General features: G+C 39.6%; 4 protein-coding genes across 4 annotated transcripts in view; 2 read left to right on the top strand and 2 right to left on the bottom strand.

The window, feature by feature from the left end:
• adam17a (ADAM metallopeptidase domain 17a) overlaps positions 1-5,932 on the top strand; it is an 18,936-nt gene extending 13,004 nt beyond the window's left edge. The window contains exons 12-19 of the mRNA XM_028565271.1: positions 1-158; positions 300-403; positions 531-665; positions 963-1,093; positions 1,299-1,377; positions 1,608-1,696; positions 1,881-1,940; positions 4,165-5,932. The exon at positions 1-158 is cut by the window's left edge and continues 42 nt beyond it. Coding sequence (XP_028421072.1) covers positions 1-158; positions 300-403; positions 531-665; positions 963-1,093; positions 1,299-1,377; positions 1,608-1,696; positions 1,881-1,940; positions 4,165-4,581 — 1,173 coding nt within the window. The 3' untranslated portion in view covers positions 4,582-5,932. The remainder of the gene's footprint in view (positions 159-299; positions 404-530; positions 666-962; positions 1,094-1,298; positions 1,378-1,607; positions 1,697-1,880; positions 1,941-4,164) is intronic.
• iah1 (isoamyl acetate hydrolyzing esterase 1 (putative)) lies at positions 5,824-9,245 on the bottom strand. Its single transcript, XM_028565273.1, has 6 exons — positions 9,117-9,245; positions 8,915-8,967; positions 8,556-8,704; positions 7,292-7,453; positions 7,059-7,180; positions 5,824-6,274 (listed from the first exon to the last, which is right to left on the bottom strand). Exons 1-6 carry the CDS (start codon positions 9,177-9,179, stop codon positions 6,098-6,100), a joined length of 726 nt encoding a protein of 241 aa, XP_028421074.1. The 5' UTR covers positions 9,180-9,245; the 3' UTR covers positions 5,824-6,097.
• A 433-nt stretch (positions 9,246-9,678) lies between these two features.
• dnajc30a (DnaJ (Hsp40) homolog, subfamily C, member 30a) lies at positions 9,679-11,694 on the top strand. Its single transcript, XM_028565272.1, has one exon. It carries the CDS (start codon positions 9,749-9,751, stop codon positions 10,775-10,777), a length of 1,029 nt encoding a protein of 342 aa, XP_028421073.1. The 5' UTR covers positions 9,679-9,748; the 3' UTR covers positions 10,778-11,694.
• Positions 11,695-15,002: 3,308 nt separating this feature from the next.
• Positions 15,003-22,752, bottom strand: LOC114546854 (cleavage and polyadenylation specificity factor subunit 3). The gene is made up of 18 exons (XM_028565969.1): positions 22,568-22,752; positions 22,411-22,474; positions 21,977-22,074; positions 21,647-21,775; positions 21,388-21,565; positions 21,200-21,289; positions 20,960-21,110; positions 20,585-20,760; positions 20,345-20,503; positions 20,046-20,192; positions 19,783-19,935; positions 19,472-19,580; positions 19,004-19,102; positions 18,780-18,874; positions 18,590-18,677; positions 18,318-18,384; positions 15,905-16,001; positions 15,003-15,810 (listed from the first exon to the last, which is right to left on the bottom strand). The coding sequence occupies exons 1-18, from the start codon at positions 22,636-22,638 to the stop codon at positions 15,709-15,711; spliced, it is 2,073 nt and encodes a 690-aa protein (XP_028421770.1). The 5' UTR covers positions 22,639-22,752; the 3' UTR covers positions 15,003-15,708.
• Between the last annotated feature and the right edge of the window lie 25 nt (positions 22,753-22,777).

Below are 22,777 nucleotides of genomic sequence, written 5' to 3' on the forward strand. Positions count from 1 at the left end.
CGTTTCAAGGCTCCCGTGTGTTTCAAGGAGAGGAACAGTAAGGTGTGTGGGAACTCCAGAGTGGAGGATGGAGAGGAGTGCGACCCCGGGCTACTCCACCTCAACGAAGACCCCTGCTGCTCAGCCAACTGCAAATTCAAAGGCGGTGCACAGTGCAGGTATGAGATCCAAAAGACTGATTAATTGAACAAAACACCATCGTCAGGTCTGAAACGCACTCAAACATTGGATTAATTGGACCTAAAATGGCAGAATATTGTTGTGGAACACGCACATTCACGTCTCTGTTCTCTCCACAGCGACAGAAACAGCCCTTGTTGTAGGAATTGCAAGTTTGAGCTCGCAAGAACGAGGTGCCAGGAACCCATTAATGCTACCTGTAAAGGCATATCCTCCTGCACAGGTGAGGGCCTCCTGCTGGTCGAACATGAGAACTGCAGCGATCACTGGAATGCTGTTTGCTGTGGTGTTCGGTACCTTTTTTTGAATTGATAAACTAAAATGATGTATCTACCTTTCCTTCACGATAGGCAACAGCAGTCAGTGTCCACCCCCTGAAAACGCTGCTGACGACACTGTGTGTGTGGACAACGGCCGGTGTCTCAATGGAGAATGCAACCCTTTCTGCGAGGCCATGCAGAAACTCAAGTCCTGTGCTTGCAATGGTAAAGAACAGTTAATTTGTCACAAGATCAGGGAAATAATGATAACAGTTTTAAGTGGATTGTTGTCTAATATTGTGTATCCTACCAGTCAAAATTGTCACAAACACAACAGGATGTTTTCAGATGGCAGTGGCTTATTAAAATCGATTTTAAGAGATGGTTCACAGGTCTGAAGGAATCTTTTAATTTCTGCTCTGCAAAATAAAGTGAATTTGTGCACTGACAGTCTTAATGGAGGGTATAGTTATTACAATTTCACAAACGTATAAAACCGTTGATCCCCTCTTCTGTTTGCAGAGACGGAGAACTCCTGTAAAGTGTGCTGCAGGGGAAAAGGTGGCGCCTGCTCTCCCTTCATCCAGACCAATGGCAGTTTTCTTTTCCTTCGCAAAGGAAAACCCTGCACTGTGGGCTTCTGTGACGGGAACGTGAGTCACCAAATCTTTTATATCTTTCCACTGCACAGACAGGCTTCCAGCCGATCCTACCATGTTTCCATCATGTTTAGTTTTTAGTTCCTATCACAGTCCACCTCTGAAAGCTCTTACAAAATTCTATGAATGTTACAATGAGTTTATTGATTTAACTTTATTTGGCTATTTGGAGAGTGTAAACTTTCTCTTGTTAAAACAGGGAAAGTGCATGAAACAGGTGCAGGATGTGATCGAGAGGCTGTGGGATTTTATCGACAAGCTGGACATTAACACATTTGGTAAGTTGGTTACAACAGGCCACTCTGAAATATAATCCGCCCTATGTTCATGTGTAAAAAGGTTCCCAAAGCAGACAAATGAGTATTTGAAAAGTCTGTTTTTTGTTTTACAGTATATTGTTGATGACTGTAAGGGCTGAGTCAAGGTCTTGTCACTCTCCTTACCTTACCTTGTCTGTCTGCTCTGTTGTCTCTACCACCATCTATGACCAACGTCCCCTCTCCATCAGGGAAGTTTCTGACTGATAACATAGTGGGCTCTGTCGTGGTGTTTTCACTTGTCTTCTGGATTCCTCTCAGTATCCTGGTTCACTGTGTGGTAAGAATCTGTTGCCCACCATTTTACACTAGTTCCCAGTGTCTTTTGTCTGACAATAACTGCTCCTTTTTGGATTCTGTAGCACTTTGGTTGAAGGCAGATCTTTTCTTTACAGTAATGACTTTACTTATTTTACTTTGTCAAATGCTGACAGTCCTGACCTTTGTTGTGCTTACTTCTACAGGACAAACGACTTGACCAGCAGTATGAGGAGAACACAAAGTCCTTCTATTACCCTCCAAGCGTAAGTTTTTCATCTCTCAAATGCCCATATATGATTCTGTGCACTAGCCTTGCTGCCACACTGACCAAACTAATACAATCCCACATTGTTTTTTAAACACACTGACCTCTTTAACAAGAGAGGGAGAGGGGAGAATGAAGGTTGATTGTTCATGTTAAGGTATTTGCCTTTTTTCTGAGTCTGTCTGGATCCCTGCATGATCTGTCACCATTACACTGGGTGCTACAACACACGCTCAGCAAAAGTCCTGCTGAGAGGAAAATACGCTTAAATTACCAACAATACAATAAGAATTTCCTTTTTGCATATTTACCAACAAATGTATCTCTGCTGTTTGACAGTGGTTTAAAAAAAAAGCTTAGAAATTTAAGAATATTTGCTAAAAGTCAAAAAAATTGTTTATGTATTTTTTTATTTAGAAAGGCCCTAAAACATATTCTGTCTCAATCAGCATTTTACTCTGAGAGGAGCAGTAGTACATGAACCCAACATAGTGTGCTGAAGTTTAAAACAGTTCCCATGAGAAATCTCTGTATTTGGGTTTGTGTCTGTTCTCTTTTCACTGCTTTCACTGAAAAACGCACATTTTGTGCAGCAATATTGGTTTTCGCAATATTTGAATTCAAATCTGACAACAGTTGTGGGGTTGTGTGCTTGTGCTGCGGGCAATTAAATGTGATCAAACCTAGTGCACACAGTCCTGATAATGCAGATCAGCTGAGCGTTTGAGTGTGAAACACTTGATAGTGTCCATTTCAAAACTGTAACTTTCATTGTTGCTTAGTTTAGACCTACATATTTAATGTTATTGAGATATATGCAAGATTTGAAACCAAGTTATCTGTTAAAGAAATGCTGTTTGTGGCATCACAAGAGGTTTATGCCTTACTTTGTAATTTGACAAAGTGTTTATTGTCCCTTTTGACATTCAGTATGTGCTACTAAAAAACATTTATACTATTAAACCTAATACAAATGTGTAACAGCATCCCCAAGACAGTCCTGAGAAATCTGGTGCTAAATTGGCTTGCAGTCTAGAGGAAAAAAAAAGGGTGAACGCAGGACACAAATGGATTCAGAATCTGCCATAAAGGGCTTCACTGTCACTGCCAGCGTCGAGCTCCAAATGACCTGTCCATCACTCTTTGCCTTGGCCCTTTCCATTCTCATTGGAACTGCAGCAGATGGTGGAAGTTTGTAGTAGAGCTCCCGCCATAGGTGAGTGCGTGTGCCATGGCTTGGTGTTGCGTTGCCATTGAGTCCATGAAGATGCATGGTCAGTAGCCCACGTTTGGGATACTCCTGCAGTCACTTACTCCTTGATGTAATCACTGATCTAGTTGCACATTTCCAGCCCTCACACTCACCTGCGTCTTTCATCTGGAGAGATAAAATGAGTGAGGCTTAAACTAAAGCTGATTAATGTGACTTTATAACTGTGTGCTCCTATGCACACAAGTTGTCTACACAGTCATATCTGATCAGAAATTACCGCAAGAAAGCAAGATTGCATTTAAGGAGTATTCAAACAGAGAGGACGGGTTGCACCTTGTTGTCTTTTGTGAAATCGGATGCAGTGTTTGTCAGCGTTTTTAATTTTGCATCTGCTGTTGTTCAAAGCCACAACATGAGGAGGGTAATGTCCTTTAGGTGGTTGTTGTTTTTATTTACCTTTTTCTTTTTGTAATGGCTGTCCGCACTGTGTTTTTATTTTTTTATTTATTTTTTTTAGGTTTGATTGGACATTCCTCTATAGGCCTTTGTCATGGCAGACATTTTGACTTATGATAGCAGGAAAAGAAGAGGAGCATCTAATAACATTAGTGATGGCTTAATTCCATTTAGGTTTGAAAGTAAGTCCTGCAAGTGAGCCAGCATGCACAATGTCAGGGCCCACATGCTCCTAAATGGACTGCAGCCATTATTAATATTAGCTACACCTCTGTTTGATAACACAAAATGTCCACTGTGAGAAACGTTTGTTTACTCATTCCCATTTTTAAAGGGGGTATTGGGGATGGCAATGGGAGGGAGATAGCAGATGGCCATTATTACATTTCTGATGGTATAATGGAAACGGCTTCAGGGTTTTGATTAACTTATTTCATGATGTTAAACTGTGAAGATTTGAGCAGAATGGAGTAAAAAGGGAATGGATCCCTCCTCAGTCAGCGATGGTCAGCTTTGACGTGCTTCAGTCTCACATGTAGTTCTCGCTCTTCAGAGTCAAGAAATGCTGAGCAACCTCGAGTCGGCGGCGGTGCGCATCGTCAAGCCTCCTCAGCCTCTCTCATCCTCCGTCGGCCGGACCGCGCCCTTCTCCCTGCCCCCTCAGCAGCAGAGCCAGGTCACTGCCTCTCTCGCGTCCAGCACCAGTACCCAGGCCCCCGACCCGAGCTACGGCGCCACCCAGGACAGCGCAGGGGGGCCGCGGATGGACACCATCCAGGAGGACACCAGCAGCGACTCTCACCTGGGAGAGGAGTGCCTGTCGGACGATTTCACAACCGCAGGAGCCTGCTCGTCGGCTACGAAATCCTCCTACGAGGATCTGACAGAGCAGAACCCCGCAGCCAGGGACCGGCGGCGCCTCAAGAGGCAGGAATGCTTTGAGGCGGACACAAAAGAGACGGAGTGCTGAGATGAAATCACCAGTACTTTTTGTTTAAAAGCAAAATATTGCAACACATACCTGATGTGTGTTTAAGGGAACATGCAAATAACATGCAGCTTCAAAACAAATTTTAAAATCCCAAATCAGACGGCAATTGTTCAAAGGTAATGGCATACGTGTTTTGCAGGTCAGATTTGGTGTTAAACCGAACGAAGAACAGCATGAGATGTGGATATTATTCAGTCAGCTTCAACTTGAATTGAACCACCACACAGATTATACATGAGAAGTCACTATAAGAAGTAAGTAGTTACTGGTGAAGTCATGTTTTTGTGGGTAAATGGTTTCTGAATATGCATTATGAAAACATGTATACAAAAAAAAAAACTGACACATAGATCCCAAAGCTCTATCCAATTTGGCCAGTGTGTCTTGTAAAAAAAAAAAAAAAAAAAAAAAAACCTAAGCTATGATTGTGGATTATAACTTGAAAAAAAAAGTTAACAGCTTCAGCCTGGCCTTTTCTCTCCTAAATGCTCGTTCAAAGTACTGTCTTCATAGCACAACAGTTTAACAGTCAAATTATGTGATATATTATTAATTCTGTAGTTATTTTACCATAAAAAGAAAACATTTTAGTGTGATCTATTAAACAACAAACGTTGACTTAAACTGAGTTTTATCACTTGAAGTATTTTTCACATCACTGGAGCATTGAAATGCGTTTTTTACATGTTCTTAATGTGCTGTGTGTCATTAATAGTTTCTTTTTTTTTTTTTTATTGTATGTTTGTATAATGTTTTGACACCTTTGTACTTATGATGCAACATTTTAATACTGAGCAGGGACAAGTGGTCTATTCAGTATTTCATTTATTTGTCCAGCTGTTGAAACTTTAAGAGGTTCTATCGTGTGTATGAAACATGGTGCCTTTTCTGATTTAGTGCCTAACCGTTCTGAGTCAACTTTGATTTCTGTGCAAAACTTCCAATAGTTGAACATGAATCTGGACAATCTGAAAATTAATTTAAAAAAACTTCCAGAGGTGCTCAAATGTTATTTTTACGCTTTGTTTTCTGTCCTTGTGCCAATATGACTTGTGCACCTCACTGTTATTATATGCTGTCTCACCACTGTTGCCTGCTGTGTCACATGTTAAAATTGTAAAATATGTATTTAACTGTAGGTCAAGAAAAAAACTAGACCGTGTAGCTAACAGTGACTACCGGGTTGATGTAAACGGTTACACAATGAGCAGATGTCTTGTGTCATATTCTGATTGTGTTTATTCTTAATGTTTCTCTTTTTTTTAAGTTCCTCACTTGCATTACCTACACACATCTCAAAATAAAAAAAATCTTTATTGTGCATTTTAAATGTGGTCTCACATTTCACATAGTGGCAAATCACAGCTGCTTCATTCATTCACCTGGGCATTTCCAACAAGTGCAACAAAGGAGTGCTGGTCAGTGTTTTGTGTTTCACAGAATATCCAGCCCTGTAGGATCTTGAAAATATTTTTCAAAGCCAATGTCCTCTCCTTCACTGGTTACAGAGGAGGCTGCTCTCAGGACTCTTGGGGTCCACGTCTCCCCAGTAAGGCAGGATGAAGGGCAGATCAGCCACCCGACTCTCCAGCAGCTCCCACAGGTGCTGTGATACAAACTGGTTTCCCTTCTGTGAGAGATGCAGCCCGTCAGACAGATAGCCTGTGTAGTCCTATGAAGCAGAGGACAAAACAGGAAGGCTTTCGTTAAATGATTCATTTAAAAGGAAGATAATGGGGTATAATGAAATATCTCAACACTAGGGTGCTTTCAGTTCATAATGAGACATTTGTAAGATTTTAAACATGTAAGGACACTATATTGACAATATATACTACATGTATCTAAAATTGTAAATGTCCAACAAACAAAAGAAGCTTACATTTTTCCTGCCCATTCAATTTATTGGATAATTAAACAAACTGGAATTTAGATGAACGAAGAATCTAATGGACAGTTTCTGTACTGCCTGTTTCAGCAATGCTTTATATTATGGTTCCATGATTATCTAATAATTCATTTGGAACATTCCTTCAAAGAAATATGTAATCTGGTACCAATTATAAGGGGGGGGGGAGAGAGAGACAAGCTCAATTTAAATTAAGTAAATATTCATGCATTACTCTTATTGGAAATTGTATTATCTGTATAGGTTGACTTGTATGCTTGTCTGTAGACATGTTCATGTTTTTTCATGTTCCGCCGACCTGTTGTGCACTGACTTAAAGAATCTCTTACACTAGCGGTTAGCATTAATAATTGGGATTAATGAACTGGAAGTTATCACTACTATCCCTATATTAAGTCCCATACATAGTTCTTTCCATTAATATTCTTGGATATTATTTGGAAGTAGCAAACTTGTAAAACCAAAGTGTTACCCTCTGCGATGTGTGAGGATTTCATGTTATAGTGGCCTCTAACGAAACGCAGCAGCTACAGTAACAAGTACCCACCTGTCCATCTTTCTGCATGAGCGTCCAGAGGTCCAGGACGTCTGTACCACACTGACTGGCAGTCTGGACACATGCCTGGGCATACTGCCCCGCTGCAGAGTTGTGGCGATTGAGTGGACATCCTGAAAAAAGACATGAAGAAGCTGACTGAGGATCTTTGTAGGCCTGGAGTGTAAAAATGGTCTATGTTACCATACAAGAACAAGAGAGAGGAGATTGTGAATGAGGGTTACCTTTCAGAATGCACTCCTTATCCCAGGCCGGCTCATGAACAGGTGGAGGGGTGATGAAGATAACTCTGTCTGCTGACACTCCAGCTGAAGCCAGAAGCCTGGTGATCTCCTTTAGGTTCTCTGAATACTCTTGCAGAGGGACGTGCTGTTGGGGGTTTTTATCTGCATGACAGCAACAATCGAAAGGAGGCAAACTCATACAGAGACATTAGGAAAGGATAATTCATCAGAGATGGCAAGTATAAATAGTAAAAATAAATAGTAAAGTAAAAATATCTGGAAAACCTACTTGAGTACAGTAACGATTACTGTACTCAAGTAGGTTTTCCAGATATTTTTACTTAACTATTTTGTGCTGACTTTTGACTTTTACTTTTACATTTTTTTACAAATATATATATATATTTTAATATATATATATATATATATATATATATATATATATTTTAATATAATTGGCTCGTTACTTTAGTTTAAAATAATTTCAGTGGAATTACCGTTATTATTTTTCCCATCATCAATACCAAATTCAATCTAATTGGATGGGAATATACGTTGCACTTGTGTGGTCCAGGTAGCTTTGCATAAAAAATGGTTGTTATTCGCAAGGCTACTTTTACTTTTATGCTTTAAGTACATTTCCAAGCCTGTTCATTGTTACTTTTACTTGAGTAAAGAAGTTAAATCAGTACTTCTAGTATTTTTTTTAACACAAGTATCTGTACTTCTACTTAAGTATGGGAAGTGAGTACTTTTGCCATCTCTGTAATTAATTATTAGTGACAATGTTTCTATGGACATTGTTTTCAAGTAGTCTTAATCACAAAAAGAATGAAAACATTTACGGGGGTACTCAGGTAAGTAAGTATTGCATTCCCATAAATAATTTAAGTAGCAGAAGCTGACATATCCTGACTTGTAGTCTCAAGTATGTGCCAAGCTCCAAACACACAGGATCCTCAGTTTGCTGCAGCATCGTGTCTTGTTAGACCTCCCTGCCTGATAAATATGTACGTTTTTCTAAGCATGTCATAAAAAAATCATAGTATAGTAAGCTATAAAAAAAGTCATAGTATTTCATAAAAAAGTCATACTATACGTCATAAAGAAATCTCCATGTGCAAAGTCTTGTGAGTAAACTTTTAAGCAAGAAAACAATTCTAAAGATATGTTCTTCTGAAATCGGATACAGGTTTGTAGCCAAATATGTATCATTACTAAACTTCCTCAATTGTCATTAAAGGTCGTGTCAGTAAAATTGTACCTTCCAGTGCACAGTCGTTGGCTCCAAAGAAGACGGTGACAGCAGCTATGTTGTCTGCTGAGTTTGGGCTGTTGATGAGGCGAGGAAGAACTATCTTAGCCCATCTGGAGTTGTAGCCAGACAGTCCTCTGTTAACAACATCACACTTTCTGATGGGAAAATATATAACGTCAGATTCATATATTAGTCGAAGGCACGTTAGTCTGGTTACTAAGGTATGACTTGTATTTAAAAAAGAAAAATCACATCATTGCCATTTCTGTTCATAACTCCCAAGAAACTAACATGTATGAGAAATTAAATGAGCACTTCCATTACGGTTACAACAAATCAAGAACCAATACATGGGAACTACTGACCTTGCTAGTTTGTTGGCAATTTCTGCACCCCAGCCATTGGCTTGAAATGAAAACTGAAAGAATTAACAGCACTGTTTCATTAACAGAAATTATCTAGAAAGCTAGCAGCTAATGCTAACTACTGCGTTAGTGACTTGGTTAGCATTAACTGCTGGCTTGCATAATATTACAGTATTTGAAAATAATTTTTGCATTAGCTAACCTGTGTGATGGAGTCCCCAAATAAAATGACTTTAGGCCAAATTACTGTTTTGAAGTTCGACATAATAAAAGTGGCTGCACAAATCGAAATTTCCGGTTAGGGGGTTGTTGTGACGTATGGTCCAATTTCAAAATAAAAGTCTTCATCATGACTGTACATAATTATACAAACAAAAACGTGTATAAAATACAATTTCATTATAAGAATAACAAAAGTACAAAAAATACTTATGATCAAAATGTTGATTTACTGACTTAGTTACGATTATAATTTGGCCTGAATATCTCATCGTTTTGACTCAGAAAGTCAAAATTAGGCCAACAATCGCATAAGTTTGCCGCATTAAAGTAAAAATTTTGATTAATATCAATAACAATCTAAACTATCTGTTTAATGCAATAAGCTACAGTTCAACAGCACCACAAACTATATCCTCCAAAAAGATAATTAAGTTGAATCAAGACGTTTCTAAAACACTTTCAACAGAAAAAGGAAAAGTAGGGCGGGACATGCCTTCGACATCCTGGAAGAAGAAGAAAAAAAAAGAACTCGCCCACCAGGGGGCGCTGCAGTTAGAAGGAGCCACCGTCAGCAGCTCGGAAATCAGATTTCGTCTTTTGTTCCCTTCAAACATGGCGGAGGTCAGGCTAAGTTTTGGAAGGGGATCGTACAACTTTGCACACAAAATATACAACCGACAACTCCTTAAAAGTCAAGATAAAGGTGCAATACAGGCTTCGTCTCTATCGGCTGGTTTACTGTTGGGTGATATCCAAAATGGAGAACTGCATGGAGCCGAAAATGCAGAAGACAAAGTGACCGGTGGAGTTTCAAAGGACAATTACACAAGCGTGACACCACTGTATGGTACGGTTTACGAGGTTTGGGAAAATGCAAATATCGCTGAATGTTATGATTTTCTTGGACTCGACAAAGAGTGTTCACTTTCTAATAAGTCCAAGGTTCAAAATATAGAGACAAATCTACTCTGGTACCGGATTAACACTAAATTTCGGAGGACTTTCTGCACATCCGGGTCCGCTCCTCGACAACAGACTTTTGGTTTGTTTTGGGGACATGGACAGTTCATCAGAGCTTACAACAGCAACGGACCCCGATCTGAGCCCCTTTACAAAACCAAAACAGGCTACTATGAAATCCTGGAGGTGTCACCTACCGCCACTCAAGTCCAGATAAAAACAGCCTACTACAAGCAGTCCTTCGTCTACCACCCGGATAGAAACGCCGACAGTGAGCACGCCACTGTCCGCTTTTCTGAGATCAGCGAGGCCTACACCGTGCTGGGCAATAAGGCCCTGCGGAAGAAATACGACCGGGGTATGTTGAGTCAGTCGGACCTTATGGCAACAGCCAGACCCTCCGCCAAGGACACAGGGAGCTACGCGAAACAGACAACCGGAAGCCGACGGTCTGTGGTGGGCGCAGACAGCCGGGGAGACGTCTTTGATTTCGACAAGTTTATCAAGGCCCACTACAACGAGCAGCTGCAGAGGGAAAGAGATATCCGAGTCCGAAAAGAGGAGATGCTTAAGAAGAAGCAGGAGACGATTGAGGAGAAGAAGATGGGAAGGATGATGGAGATGGGAGTTGCGGTGCTGATAGCTATGGCCGTGGGCATACTGGCCAGTTTAAAGCGGTGATGAAGTACATTCACATGGAGACATGGAGAAACACCTGTGTGTACAGACAGACAGACACACACACACACACACACACACACACACACACACACACACACACACACACACACACACACACACAAATACTGTTCACGTGACTGCTGTCGCCCTCTATTTTGACCCTGTCATCTGAACTCTTTATGTAGGGCGACATGAACAAATAAAAAATGCAATTAAAATAGGATTACACTGAAAAGCTGCAAAACAAAGACTAAACCGAAATGTGCATGTTTTAGTTCCTCAGTTTGCAATCCCAGCACAGTGCTGTATACTTTCATACTGTCTGAACACAGCATTCACTGGTTTTTGCCCAGTTTAGCTTTTGTCACTCTGTTTGTCAGTCACACGCACACAGTCAATGCGTACTAGTACTGACAGTTTTGAGTCTGCCATAACCTACCAGAATAAAATGACATTATTTTATTTTAAATCAGTAATTATCTGATTAAAGAATAAGTAACATGAGTATGAATCTTACCAGGCAATCACAGCATTATGTACTTTCCAGTTCTGATACAGAAACATTTGAGTCCGTGAATGCTGTCTTCAAATTAAATCCACAAGTCACTGGTTGATTTACAACCTACAATCATTCAATTTTGGCTTTTATAAAGTCATCTGTCTTGCAGATATCTTTATTTTTAATGGTTAAACTGGTTTAAATTATATTTCACGTATAGCTATTTATGAAATATTTGTGGCAATGAAAGGAATTATGGGATGTGTGTGTGTATCAGTCATATCTTGAGAGCCCATGGAACGGGGGTATTATAGGAACTGTAGGTTTATGCTCATTAAAAAGGTGCCTTGGATTGTTCCATTGTTCAGATATTTAACTAATAAATACATCTTGAGCAGTGCCTGTCAGAGCACAGTGAAATAAATGTTTGAGTCTTTTGTTAGTCACCAACACCAACACTGATTAACTGTAAACCTTATTGTGTGAAGGCTGATTCAGCAGCATTTACAGAATTGTTATCGGTTTCTTCCATACGATTTTCGGTCACTACTGCATACTTTCAGCTACAAAAAACCTTCAAATATCAAAATGGGTCTCATTTAAAAAAAACTGTGCGTATGATCTTTACTAAAAGTGTACCTATGCCAAACAAATTCTGATTTATAATACCGTGCGTACGCATATCTGTAAGCAATGTTCCCTTTATAAATCACAGATTACCCACAAGCGGGTGTACGTGAATCAGCCTCTTGACTCGCCCTTTACACGCCCATTTTTAACCATAAATAGTCAATGCAAAGCACCTCATGAATGCTGATCAGTATGTTAATGACCCTTGCAGTTCTTTCGTTACGCCGAATCATGACGACTGGCGGAGAAAAAGCAAAACATTTCTCAGACGCTCGGGAATTGCTGCAAATTGAATTATAATTTCGGCCTGTTCTCACACAGTGTAGGGGAACCTGATCCCTACTACCTTTATTAATAATACCGTCCAAAACGGCAGGCATTGCGGCACTCAGGGACAGCTTCGATATACCAGGCCTATGATACAATTTAACAGAGCTATATATTATATCCAAACAAGCCTCATTGATGAAGTTGAAGATTATATATAATATTTATATAAATGTACCGCTGGAAACAGCCGGTTGCACCCAGAGTGGAGGACCTGTATTTGGACCGGGATGGCACGGTTCCGGCGCGTTGCCCTCTCTACCGGACCCAATTCAGTACATAGATCCAAGAGCACAGCTTTAGGGAATTTAAATCTGCATATTAGCCAGTCATCGTCATTGTCCCTGAAGCCTCTTTCTCTCCTGATTCTTCCATTGGGGGTTAGTCCTCCTGCAGTGCCAGCATTTGCCACCATGCAGCATTACGCACGGGGGTCACCGCAGTATTTATGTTTACAACAATATGTGATTGTTAACACCTTGCCAAAATCTCAGCATAGTGGTATTCCCCACCCGAGATACAATTTGAAGACGAAAGTCTAATAGGCAAACACACTTTTCTTCATACATGTTTTCTCACGAACAGTATTAAAGTTCGGACCGATAACGAGGACATTAAGTGTAACGATTGTGCGAGTGCATAACGGCTGTATTTCTAGACTTTGACATTTGATGATATGCACAGTATTAAAGACAGATATTTGCTTGGAGGACCGCACATTCTCCCATCAAGTTAGGTTTTTATAAATCACAACCTTTGCGTGGGAAGTGCATGGGGAAGTGGCGTACGCACATTTTCATCCGCGTTTTGAGGGCCATGCCACGTTTATAAATGAGACCCAAGCTCGTTATTCAGCTTTTCGATATCTTTTACAGTTTTTGTGATCACTGTGTAGGCCTATCACTGTTTAAGTTTAGTGCTTCTTTCAGGCTTTTTCTGCGTTTATAATGTGTGTATTGCATGACGTCGCTATTCAACATGCTTTATTTGGTGGCACGGTAGCTCAGTGGATAGCACACCAGCTAGCACCAGCAAGTAGGCACTGCAGACTCCCCCTCTTGGTCGATTCCCAGTATGACATACTATACTATGACTTCGACATAAAGGCTACGATGCATTTTTGCCATATACTTTACTATGACTTTTTTATCACTTTATTCAACGTACTATACTATGATATTTTTATGACATACAATACTTTGACTTCTTTTCACATACTAAACTAATGTCTTTTTGTTAGTTCTTTGACATACTATACTATAAATGTTTTCAATATACTATACTAGGACTTTTTTTCGACATAAGTATACCATTACGTTTTCATCACTTTTTTCGACATACGCCTACTAGGAGTTTTTAATGACTATATGGTGCATTTTTTCCATATACTTAACTATGACTTTTTTTATTACTTTATTCAACATACTATAGTATGATAAAGAAAAAAAAACGGACTTCTTTTGACATACTGAACTATGATCTTTTTATTGGACATACTATACATGAAGTTTTTCGATGTACCGTACTATAACTGTTTTGTCACGACATACAATACCATGGCTTTTTTTAAATTTTAGGATGGACGCAGCCCCACCTGATCCTATCACCCCGTGTGACTCCACAGTCAACATTGTGGAGTATTTCCGCTTCCTGGGCACCATAACCCCCCCTCCAAGACATATATACTGGCCGACTCCAAAAGAAAGACAGCTGTATCATAAAGGACCACACTCACCCTGGACATCACCTGTTCTCCCCCTGCCCTCTAGAAAAAGATACAGGACAATCAGACCCAGAACCAACAGACTGAAACAAACAGTTTTTTTTCCTTTACTATTTCAGTTTAATATTTGTGTTTGTCTGTGATTTAACTGTCATATGGCGTTTCGTTGTTGAAAGCAAGGACAATAAAGATCTATTCTATTTTAATGTTTGTTTGTTTGTTTGTTTCACCAAATTCCACATAAGTGTACTTATTGTGGTAATAAAAATCTATACTGATTTTCTGGTTGCTGATGACTTTTATCACTTTATTGAACATTATATACTATTATCACTTTTTTTGACATGCTATATTATGACTTTTCATCACTTTTTTCAATATACTACATTCTGACTTTTTTCAACATATACTATGACTTTTGTTGTTTTTCTCAATATACTATACTGACTTTTTTCGACATACTATACTATGACTTTTTTTCTCACTTTTTTTTTACATACTTTACTATGACTTTTTATCACTTTATTTCACATACTATACTATGATTCATTATCATTTTGTCGACATACTATAATTTGACTTTTTTCAACATACCATACTATGACTTCTTTATGGCTTTTTTCAACATACTATACCATGACTTTTTTAATCACTTATACTAACTATAACTTATTTCAACATTGTATACTATGACTTTTTTTGACATACTATACCATGATTTTTCTTTTCAAAAAAACATATTCCACTTTTGTTCAATACATTTTAGTATTATTCAAAATATCAATGAAATTCATGCTAATTAAAACCATTCCAACTTTTCCAACTATTCTCACTACATCACCTTCTTCTTACGCCATTATGCCAGCAATCCAGTTTAGCTTTAGCAATTTAGCTTTTCAGCATTCACAAGAATTTTCTGCAGGGAATGCATTTTCTAGTTTAAAAAACATTCTTGACACAAACTGATGAAATAACCAAAATAAACCAATTATACAAACACAAAGTTTCTTAAAAAATTGTTTTAAACATGATATAATTAACACAAACATTTAGTGCATTTAGAAATTCACAGTTCACGTCACAGTTAAAAGTCAACAAGTCCGTCATATCAGTGCACATTAGTAACAAACTCTGGTCAAACAAAACCTACAGTGCATCTACAAAAATACAGTAAATTTATTAAATATCATTGAAAGTGCTTGCATAATAAAAAAACAACACTAAAATCTACGAAAAAAATCCTATCTACACAGTTTATTTCCCTTTTCTTACATGGTAGCTCACAGGTCATACAATCCCCTTAACCTTCAGTTAATTAGTAAAAGTCCAATTAAATCTGGTCTTTCCAAATTGTATTCACAAGGTGAGGCTGGGATTGGTTATTGAGGTGTTCCAATTACACCACACTAGACAGGGCAACTGCGTAATGATTTGGATCTATAGATAGATCAATTATGGATCAATCATTTGCATTGTGCTGTTTTTTTTGTGATATGTAGTTGGAATAAAACAAGCTAAAAAACTATAGATCCTGGTAGTGTAGAAATATTGACATCAGACATGGTATTCTGATTCTTGGGAACAAGCTACCCAGTTTTTAACCACACAAATACAAGCCGCTTGTTAACTTTTTAGCACAGAACTTGTAGATTTTTGTTTTATATATCTGTGATGACTTAGCTTAAGAAACCCTGTCAGTTTACAGGTTAAGTCTAACTGGTAATGAACACATCTGCAGTCCCATCTCCGCTCTCATATGACCGGGTTGAGGGCGTCATAGAGGCGCTGCACTGCCAGCTCCACCATCTCTCTCAGGGAGTCGTCCTCGGTGCATTCATCCTCGTAGCACACCGACTGATCGGGGGAGAGGAAGTCAGTGAGAGAGATATAAAACAACAACAATCCTACACCACATCATTGTCCTGTTCCTTGGTGCGAAACTTCTCACCCTCGTTTCCAAGCAGATGTGAACAGTCTTCCCATCGATTGTCACAGAGATGTTTTTACTGTCACTGAAATCCACACATTCCTGACCAAACATGTCCCTATAGACAGAGAGAGAGAAGAAATGTATATTATAATAATGAAAGTGAAGTACATTAAACTTTTCAGAGAGTCTTCAGATAAACCTAAAAACACACTGTGCTTATCACCCAGCTAGCGGAGGTGCAGTGAAAAGGTCTAACCAAACCCTGAAAAAAACAACTAACAAAACTAATGGCTGAAACAAAACTGTCTTGGTTTGAAGTACAGGCCAAAAGTTTGGACACACCTTCTCTTTCAATGCGTTTCGTTTTTATTTTCATGACTATTTACATTGTAGATTCTCACTGAAAGCATCAAAACTATGAATGAACACATATGGAATTATGTACTTAACAAAAAAGTGTGAAATAACTGAAAACATGTCTTATATTTTAGATTCTTCAAAGTAGCCACCCTTTGCTTTTTTATTAATAAGGGAAAAAAATTCCACTAATTAACCCTGACAACGCACACCTGTGAAGTGAAAACTATTTCAGGTGACTACCTCATGAAAAACACCAAGGTTTTGCAGAGCTATCAACAAAGCAAAGGGTGGCTACTTTGAAGAATCTAAAATATAAGACAGTTATTTCACACTTTTTTGTTAAGTACATAATTCCATATGTGTTCATTAATAGTTGTGATGCCTTCAATGAGAATCAACAATAAATAATGAAAATAAAGAAACACATTGAATGAGAAGGTGTGTCCAAACTTTTGGCCTGTACTGTACATGAGATGCCTCCCACATAAGACGACTGGACTCTCCCCATATACTAGGTAAGACTTATAAAACTAACTTTCTGTCATATTTGCTGAAACTGATCCTATGTTTGAGTAGAACTACATTAGGCAGGTAATTAAAAAAAATTCTGGCACCATCTACAGCCTGTAGTGCGATTTCCAAAAATGCAGGGATTGAGAAGTTGTCGATGTTCAAATTCTTTGTCTTCTTTGGCTAAATCCTGTAAATCCTACCAACAGCACCTTTAACTATGCTCTGAAGATTATCTTCCCTAAGGGTGAAAGCAGCCCTTCCTGACTTAACAACTCCTACTGCTGTCCGGATAGCTGAGAGGAATATATGGAGCCATGCATCCCAGTGCAAAGTTTTTCCCAGTGATGCATCCTTCAGCAATAACCTAACCTAACATGACCTGTGGAAACAGAAATGGAATACTCTGCTGCAAAACTTTTCACCATCAGGTTGGAATTGTTGAATTTAAATCCTGACCATCAAGCAGAAGCTTGAAACAAATTGATGTAATTTACAATGACACAAATTTCTTTACCAAGAAGGGTAAAGAACTGTTAATCGTCGCGGGTCTGATAAGAAACAGAGGGCAGATGTGGCATTGGCATGTCACCTACGCACGGTCAGAAGACCCCCGAAGAAGATGACACCATGACAACCACAACATAGCATGTGGTCAGCAAGATATAGACATTAAAATAAATGAATAAATACATTTGGGTTTCTAATGTGGATGAGGTGTTTTAATAATAATAATAGTAGTTGGATAATCACTCAGTTAGTGGTCCTTGATGTGCTATGATCATTCATGGATTTTTATTATGTTTTGTTTATTTTTCTTTTAGTATAATTTCATATATGTGTACCTACTTTTCACTTGTATGACCATTTTTGTCTTATTTTGTGTGTGTATAGATGGATAGTTTAAGGAAAATCAACACTACAGTATTTTTTAAATACCATTTGAGCCAAGTAAGGATAGCAACAGATGAAAAGGTGGTGTAGTTAATTTTGTTTTGGTTTTATGTTATTTTATTGTTAGCCAATCAATAATGATCATTTATTTGTAAAATAATGTTAAGTGATTTTCTAAACTATTGTTTTGACACTTTGTGTCAAAAGGGGGGAATGTGAGAAATAAATATTTTAGATTAAAGATGATTACATTAGTCTGAGGGATTTAAGTGGAGACAGAAGAACAAAGGGTTTGTTTTCTCACCAGGACGGCGTCTGCTCTCTACATAACAAAGGGATGTGTGAAGATGTGTTAAGATGACTTGTGATTCTAGAAATAACTCAATTGTAATATGCATGTTTCGAAGGGTTTCCTGTCTGACAGAGGGACCATTTGTCTCTTCTGTGAGTTCCTACTTTGTATATAAGGGAGATGCTTGGGAGAAGAGGGGAAGAACACTTCTGTCTTCTCCCCGTGCAGCACATGATAAAGATTTGATTCATTACACTGGTGACTCTGTGATTTGTAAGAGAAAAAGGAGTTTCTTCAATGGTAAATTTCTACCACACCTTTCAAACACAGTGATTTCAATATTATAAACAAGTAAGAGGATTGTGTGTCACTTACTGCAACATGACTCCTAGTCGGGTTTGGAAGATGTCCATGTCCATAACGGCACTCTGGGTCTCCATGGCTGTTAATCACGAATCACATTACAAAAGAATTCATAAAAACAAAGTTCCTGACAATAAGACAAAAGGTGTTGAGCTTTTTTTGTAGTTGGGCAAATAGGTGACAAATAAAACATGAGCAATATACTGTATGCTTCCTACAGTCCACAAAGCATTTAAAACTAAAGATACAGATAAACAACATACACAGCTGATTGCCAGACTGACCTTTCTGAGCCTTTGGGTTTGACTGGACTTCCAGCACTACAGTGGTGACAGCGTCGGCATACATGTCATTGAGAGGGTTGGCTAGCCACTGAAACAGGAGATATTGGGTAAATGAGAAGAGAGGATAGTCTTGCTATTCCGCATCAGACCAAGCAGGACTACGCCTAGTTGAACTGGCCTGACCGCTCACCTCCAGCAGCACCATGCCGGCCTCATAGATCAGAGTGATATTTTTAAAAATCTTCAAAGTGTTCTTCTCGGTTCCATCCAGCTCTTCCACGTCACCTGACACAGGAGGAAAAAAAGACTGCCACAGTCATTATGGTGTAAACTCGTAATCAGTGAAAGTGTAAACAGCTCTGTTCTGCAAGAATGGACCAAAAACAAGAATAATAGCAAAAACAGCGGTCTAACCGGTGAGGGTCCTCAGATGGCAGACGAGCAGTGAGTAAGGTCCAGTGAAGGGGATGGCCTGGGTCTGTTTCACTGTGCTCATGGCCAACTCTGTGTATGCTACAAACAAATCACACACATTACGTCACTTCATGATGCCTTGTCAAATATTAAATGGGGCAGCAGTATGCACAACTGAGGCAAAAATGAAAAGGCAGTATGTCCTTTTAGATCTGTACGCTTCCTCATTATTTCCTTTGATTATTTTAATCCATGCCTGGCTTATTAAAAAAAACTGGAACCAACATGATGATGATTACAGTTTTTTTGTCTTGATTCCCAGAGTCACTGACTGAAAACCGACTCAGATTCTCAAATTTAGTGTAGCCAATGAACTGAATCTACTGGGGTTGTAACTACCAACGCACATGTGGTCCTATCCTGCAGCCTGCAGGTACGATCGTTTTGGAGAACTAAACAGAGACTTACTAGAAAGGTCAGACGGATTTAGGATGTGATAGTTGAAGTTCTTTTTCACCAGTATGCCTGACACCCTCTGGCCTTGAACACTCTTCTTATCAGCCAGAGAGCCCATCACCTGAGAGGACGAGCAATGTTCAGTTACCTCATTCTAGTTTAACATTTATAACAACATCAGCACAGTGTCAAGTAATACATGTGACAATCATGACTTTGCATTTCATTTTTAAGCCAGAAGGAGCCATTGTGACCATAAAAATCTAATAAAAAGGTCTCAGAGAGAAGAAAGAAGGACAGAGACAGACAGGCAGTTTACTGACCTTGGCCAGTTTCTCTCCCCTGAAGTTGAGGGTGACAGCTTCTGTGTTGCGAGGGTTGTGGACTTCGATGTGAACCTGGTCATTATCCTCGTACTCCCTGATCAGCGCAGCCTTCAGACGGGCCATCTCATTCTGCTCCCCGTGGACCAGAATCTGATGATAACAAGCAGACATGAGAGTCAAGGGTTTTTCTTTACAACTTATATAACTGAAGGGTACAGAGAAAACAAATCAATCAATGTTCCCCTCCCACCCCCACCTACCACATGTGGTGGTTTAAGGGCCCTGATGAACTCGCTGGTCTGCTGGTAGTCAGTGTGGGCAGAAAAAGAGATGTAGTCCACTGACATTTTCAGCTGCAGCTTCTGCCCTGACATGGTGGTGATCTCCTCCGGCTCAGACATGATGTGCTGCAGAGAGCACACAACACAGCACAGTTAATTGCTGTAAGTATACAAATCTCACTTGAGTTAAGTTGGCCAAAAAATTATGGAAATGATGGCGCTTTTTCATCAAGAAGCAGTCTATTATTTGAGAAAAAACGTCTACCATCCTGTCTTACCTTAGCCAGTGTGCCCTCTACACAGTATCCAGCGATGATGACCCCATTCCTCTTATCAGTGCACCAGCTCTCAAAGAGCTCTCTGGAGAGCCCGCTCTGCATCATACCTGGAGACGCCATCACCACACTGGGACCGATGTCATCAAAATGATCCATGCTCTGAAAAAAAACACCACAGTTATAGATATTCAGCAGCAGCAGCCAAAAGATGTAACAGTCTGTATCTGTGGAACTCTCTACCTTGAGGTTGCTGATATGCTTGAAGACAAAAGGGTTGTTGATATTGATGGCCTTGCGGATCTTGTCGTTCATTGCGTTGACGTAGGTCTGGTACACAGCCATGCACTTCTTGGCCAGGGACGATGCATAGTAGATGGGGATGTCATGGAGCTCCGGGTGGTTCTGCCAGTACTCATCTACAGGAGAACATGAAACACAATCTCACAGACTCAGATGCAACAGACAAAACTAACTTTAAAAAAAAATACAATACAATGCAGATATTGAGCATCTCATGATAAAGGGTCATAAATGATAGCGTAGCGGCTACCAATGTTGTACATTTGCCTATTTAGAGGCATAATCCAAACCAGGGAGTCACACTTGACTTCTCACCCAGGATGAGCAGCAGTTCCTGGGCCCTCCCCAAGGCAAACACAGGGATTAAGCAGCGGCCTTCTCTGTTGACAATGTCATGGACTGTGTTACAGAACCGAGCCTCACGCTCCTCCCTCTTCTCATGGATGTGGGTGCCATAGGTGGACTCCTGCAGAAAGTATACCATGATTCACCACGTTGTGATCACCTAAAGATTCATTAAAAGTAGTGTTTGATTTGAATGAATATGCGGCATACTATGATTAAGATGTCAGGTTTGACACTGGGGATCTCTGCTGCCATCAGATGCCTGTCTTCCTGTCGGGAGAAGTCTCCTGTGTACAGCAGCTTCGGAGGGAAAAAACAGACGGAGAATGGTCTTGTTAAGTGAACTTGGCTTCTGTTCATCAATAGGACTCTCTGAAACAAAAAACAGGAGTAGTTACCTTGACTCCAGCTATCTCGATCATGAACATGGCAGCTCCCAGCACATGCCCAGCGTGGTAGCACCAGAACTTGATTCCAGCCACCTCCTTGACCTCGTGGAAGTTGATGGTCTCAATCTTATCCATGCTCTCCTCCAGGTCAGTCTCCGTGTACAGCATGTCATCTGCAGAAATGTTGCTGCGATAAATCAACAACAAAATTATTGTAGGTATTATTAACTTGCAAGAATGCCATAATGACGACTGCTCCTGCTCCTACCTGACTTTGACGTAATCTGACAGTAGCCAGCGGTAGATGGCCTTCGTGGCATGGGTCATGAAGGTCCTGCCTTTAAAGCTGGTCTTCTGGAGGAACCAGGGCAGAGCTCCACAGTGATCCAAGTGGAAACTGGTGAGAGGATACATACATTAACATCAAATGACATATCCTTAGTTATGTTTAAGAAGATAATCAAAATAGAATTCAAACAGAACATGCCTTAGTTAGGAAATTACCAATACAGATATGGTTGAGCATCTACTGTATACTACTATTAAAAAAACAATAGACAGTTCTTTCAACGCATAAAAGAGAGGAAGGAGAACTCACTGGCTGATGAGCAGCAGGTCTATCTCGGCTGGGTCAATCAAGTCTATGTAGGGTAGAGCATCCATTCCCTCCAAGCCAGGGTGGATACCACAGTCCAGCTGCAAAACACAAATATTACTGTATTTATTTCACCCTAGATTGGTAGGAATACTGTTTTCCAGGGAGTCCTGGATACACCAAATTAACACATGACTCACAATAGAATGATTAAAACAAATAAAATAATAACAACAGGCTGCATATGAGAGCCTGCACAAACTAAGAACACAGCATTACAGGTTTCATAGTTATTATATTATTATAGATGTGTTATTGGGTTAAGGAATATTGTGAGACATTTTAATCTAGAGTGATGTACATATAAATGTCTGTCTGAAACCACACAGCAGCATGCAGTCAGAACATAATACTTTAGTTAAAATAAAGACGTGTACCATAATTTTCCTTCCTTTGAACTCCAGGATGATGCATGACCTCCCAACCTCTTGACCAGCACCCCTATAGTTACATAAAAAAAAAACTTTACATTTTGGTTGCAGGCACTCAAAACCTTAATTCATTAAAATATACATTTTTTACAAATTAGCTTACAGTGGACGAATTAGGAGCTGGTCACTCTCCTCTGCGGGGACAATCACCTCTACTTTGCGTTTTGTCGCCATATGTGTCAAATTTTGAAGGTAAATATAAAAATAGAACAAATAAAGCCGGTCATACTGTAAACTGTACTGTTTGTTGAATGAGAGAGAAACGACGGCCTTCTTGTGACGTCACACTTCCGGTTGTGTGCCAAAATACAAC

Source organism: Perca flavescens, chromosome 20 (assembly GCF_004354835.1).
Source record: "Perca flavescens isolate YP-PL-M2 chromosome 20, PFLA_1.0, whole genome shotgun sequence".
NCBI classification, from domain to species: domain Eukaryota; kingdom Metazoa; phylum Chordata; class Actinopteri; order Perciformes; family Percidae; genus Perca; species Perca flavescens.

Excerpts from the sequence above, each read along its gene's own strand:
- iah1 (XM_028565273.1), bottom strand. The coding sequence starts at position 9,179 with ATGTCGAACTTCAAAACAGTAATTTGGCCTAAAGTCATTTTATTTGGG. Across the intron at positions 8,968-9,116 it reads TTGGGGACTCCATCACACAG|TTTTCATTTCAAGCCAATGG; the intron begins GTTAGCTAATGC and ends TAATTCTTTCAG. Across the intron at positions 7,454-8,555 it reads CAACGACTGTGCACTGGAAG|ATAAAAACCCCCAACAGCAC; the intron begins GTACAATTTTAC and ends GCTGTCATGCAG.
- dnajc30a (XM_028565272.1), top strand. The coding sequence starts at position 9,749 with ATGGCGGAGGTCAGGCTAAGTTTTGGAAGGGGATCGTACAACTTTGCA.
- LOC114546854 (XM_028565969.1), bottom strand. The coding sequence starts at position 22,638 with ATGGCGACAAAACGCAAAGTAGAGGTGATTGTCCCCGCAGAGGAGAGT. Across the intron at positions 20,193-20,344 it reads TAGAGGGCACACTGGCTAAG|CACATCATGTCTGAGCCGGA; the intron begins GTAAGACAGGAT and ends TGCTCTCTGCAG. Across the intron at positions 19,103-19,471 it reads AAATCCGTCTGACCTTTCTA|CATACACAGAGTTGGCCATG; the intron begins GTAAGTCTCTGT and ends ATTTGTTTGTAG.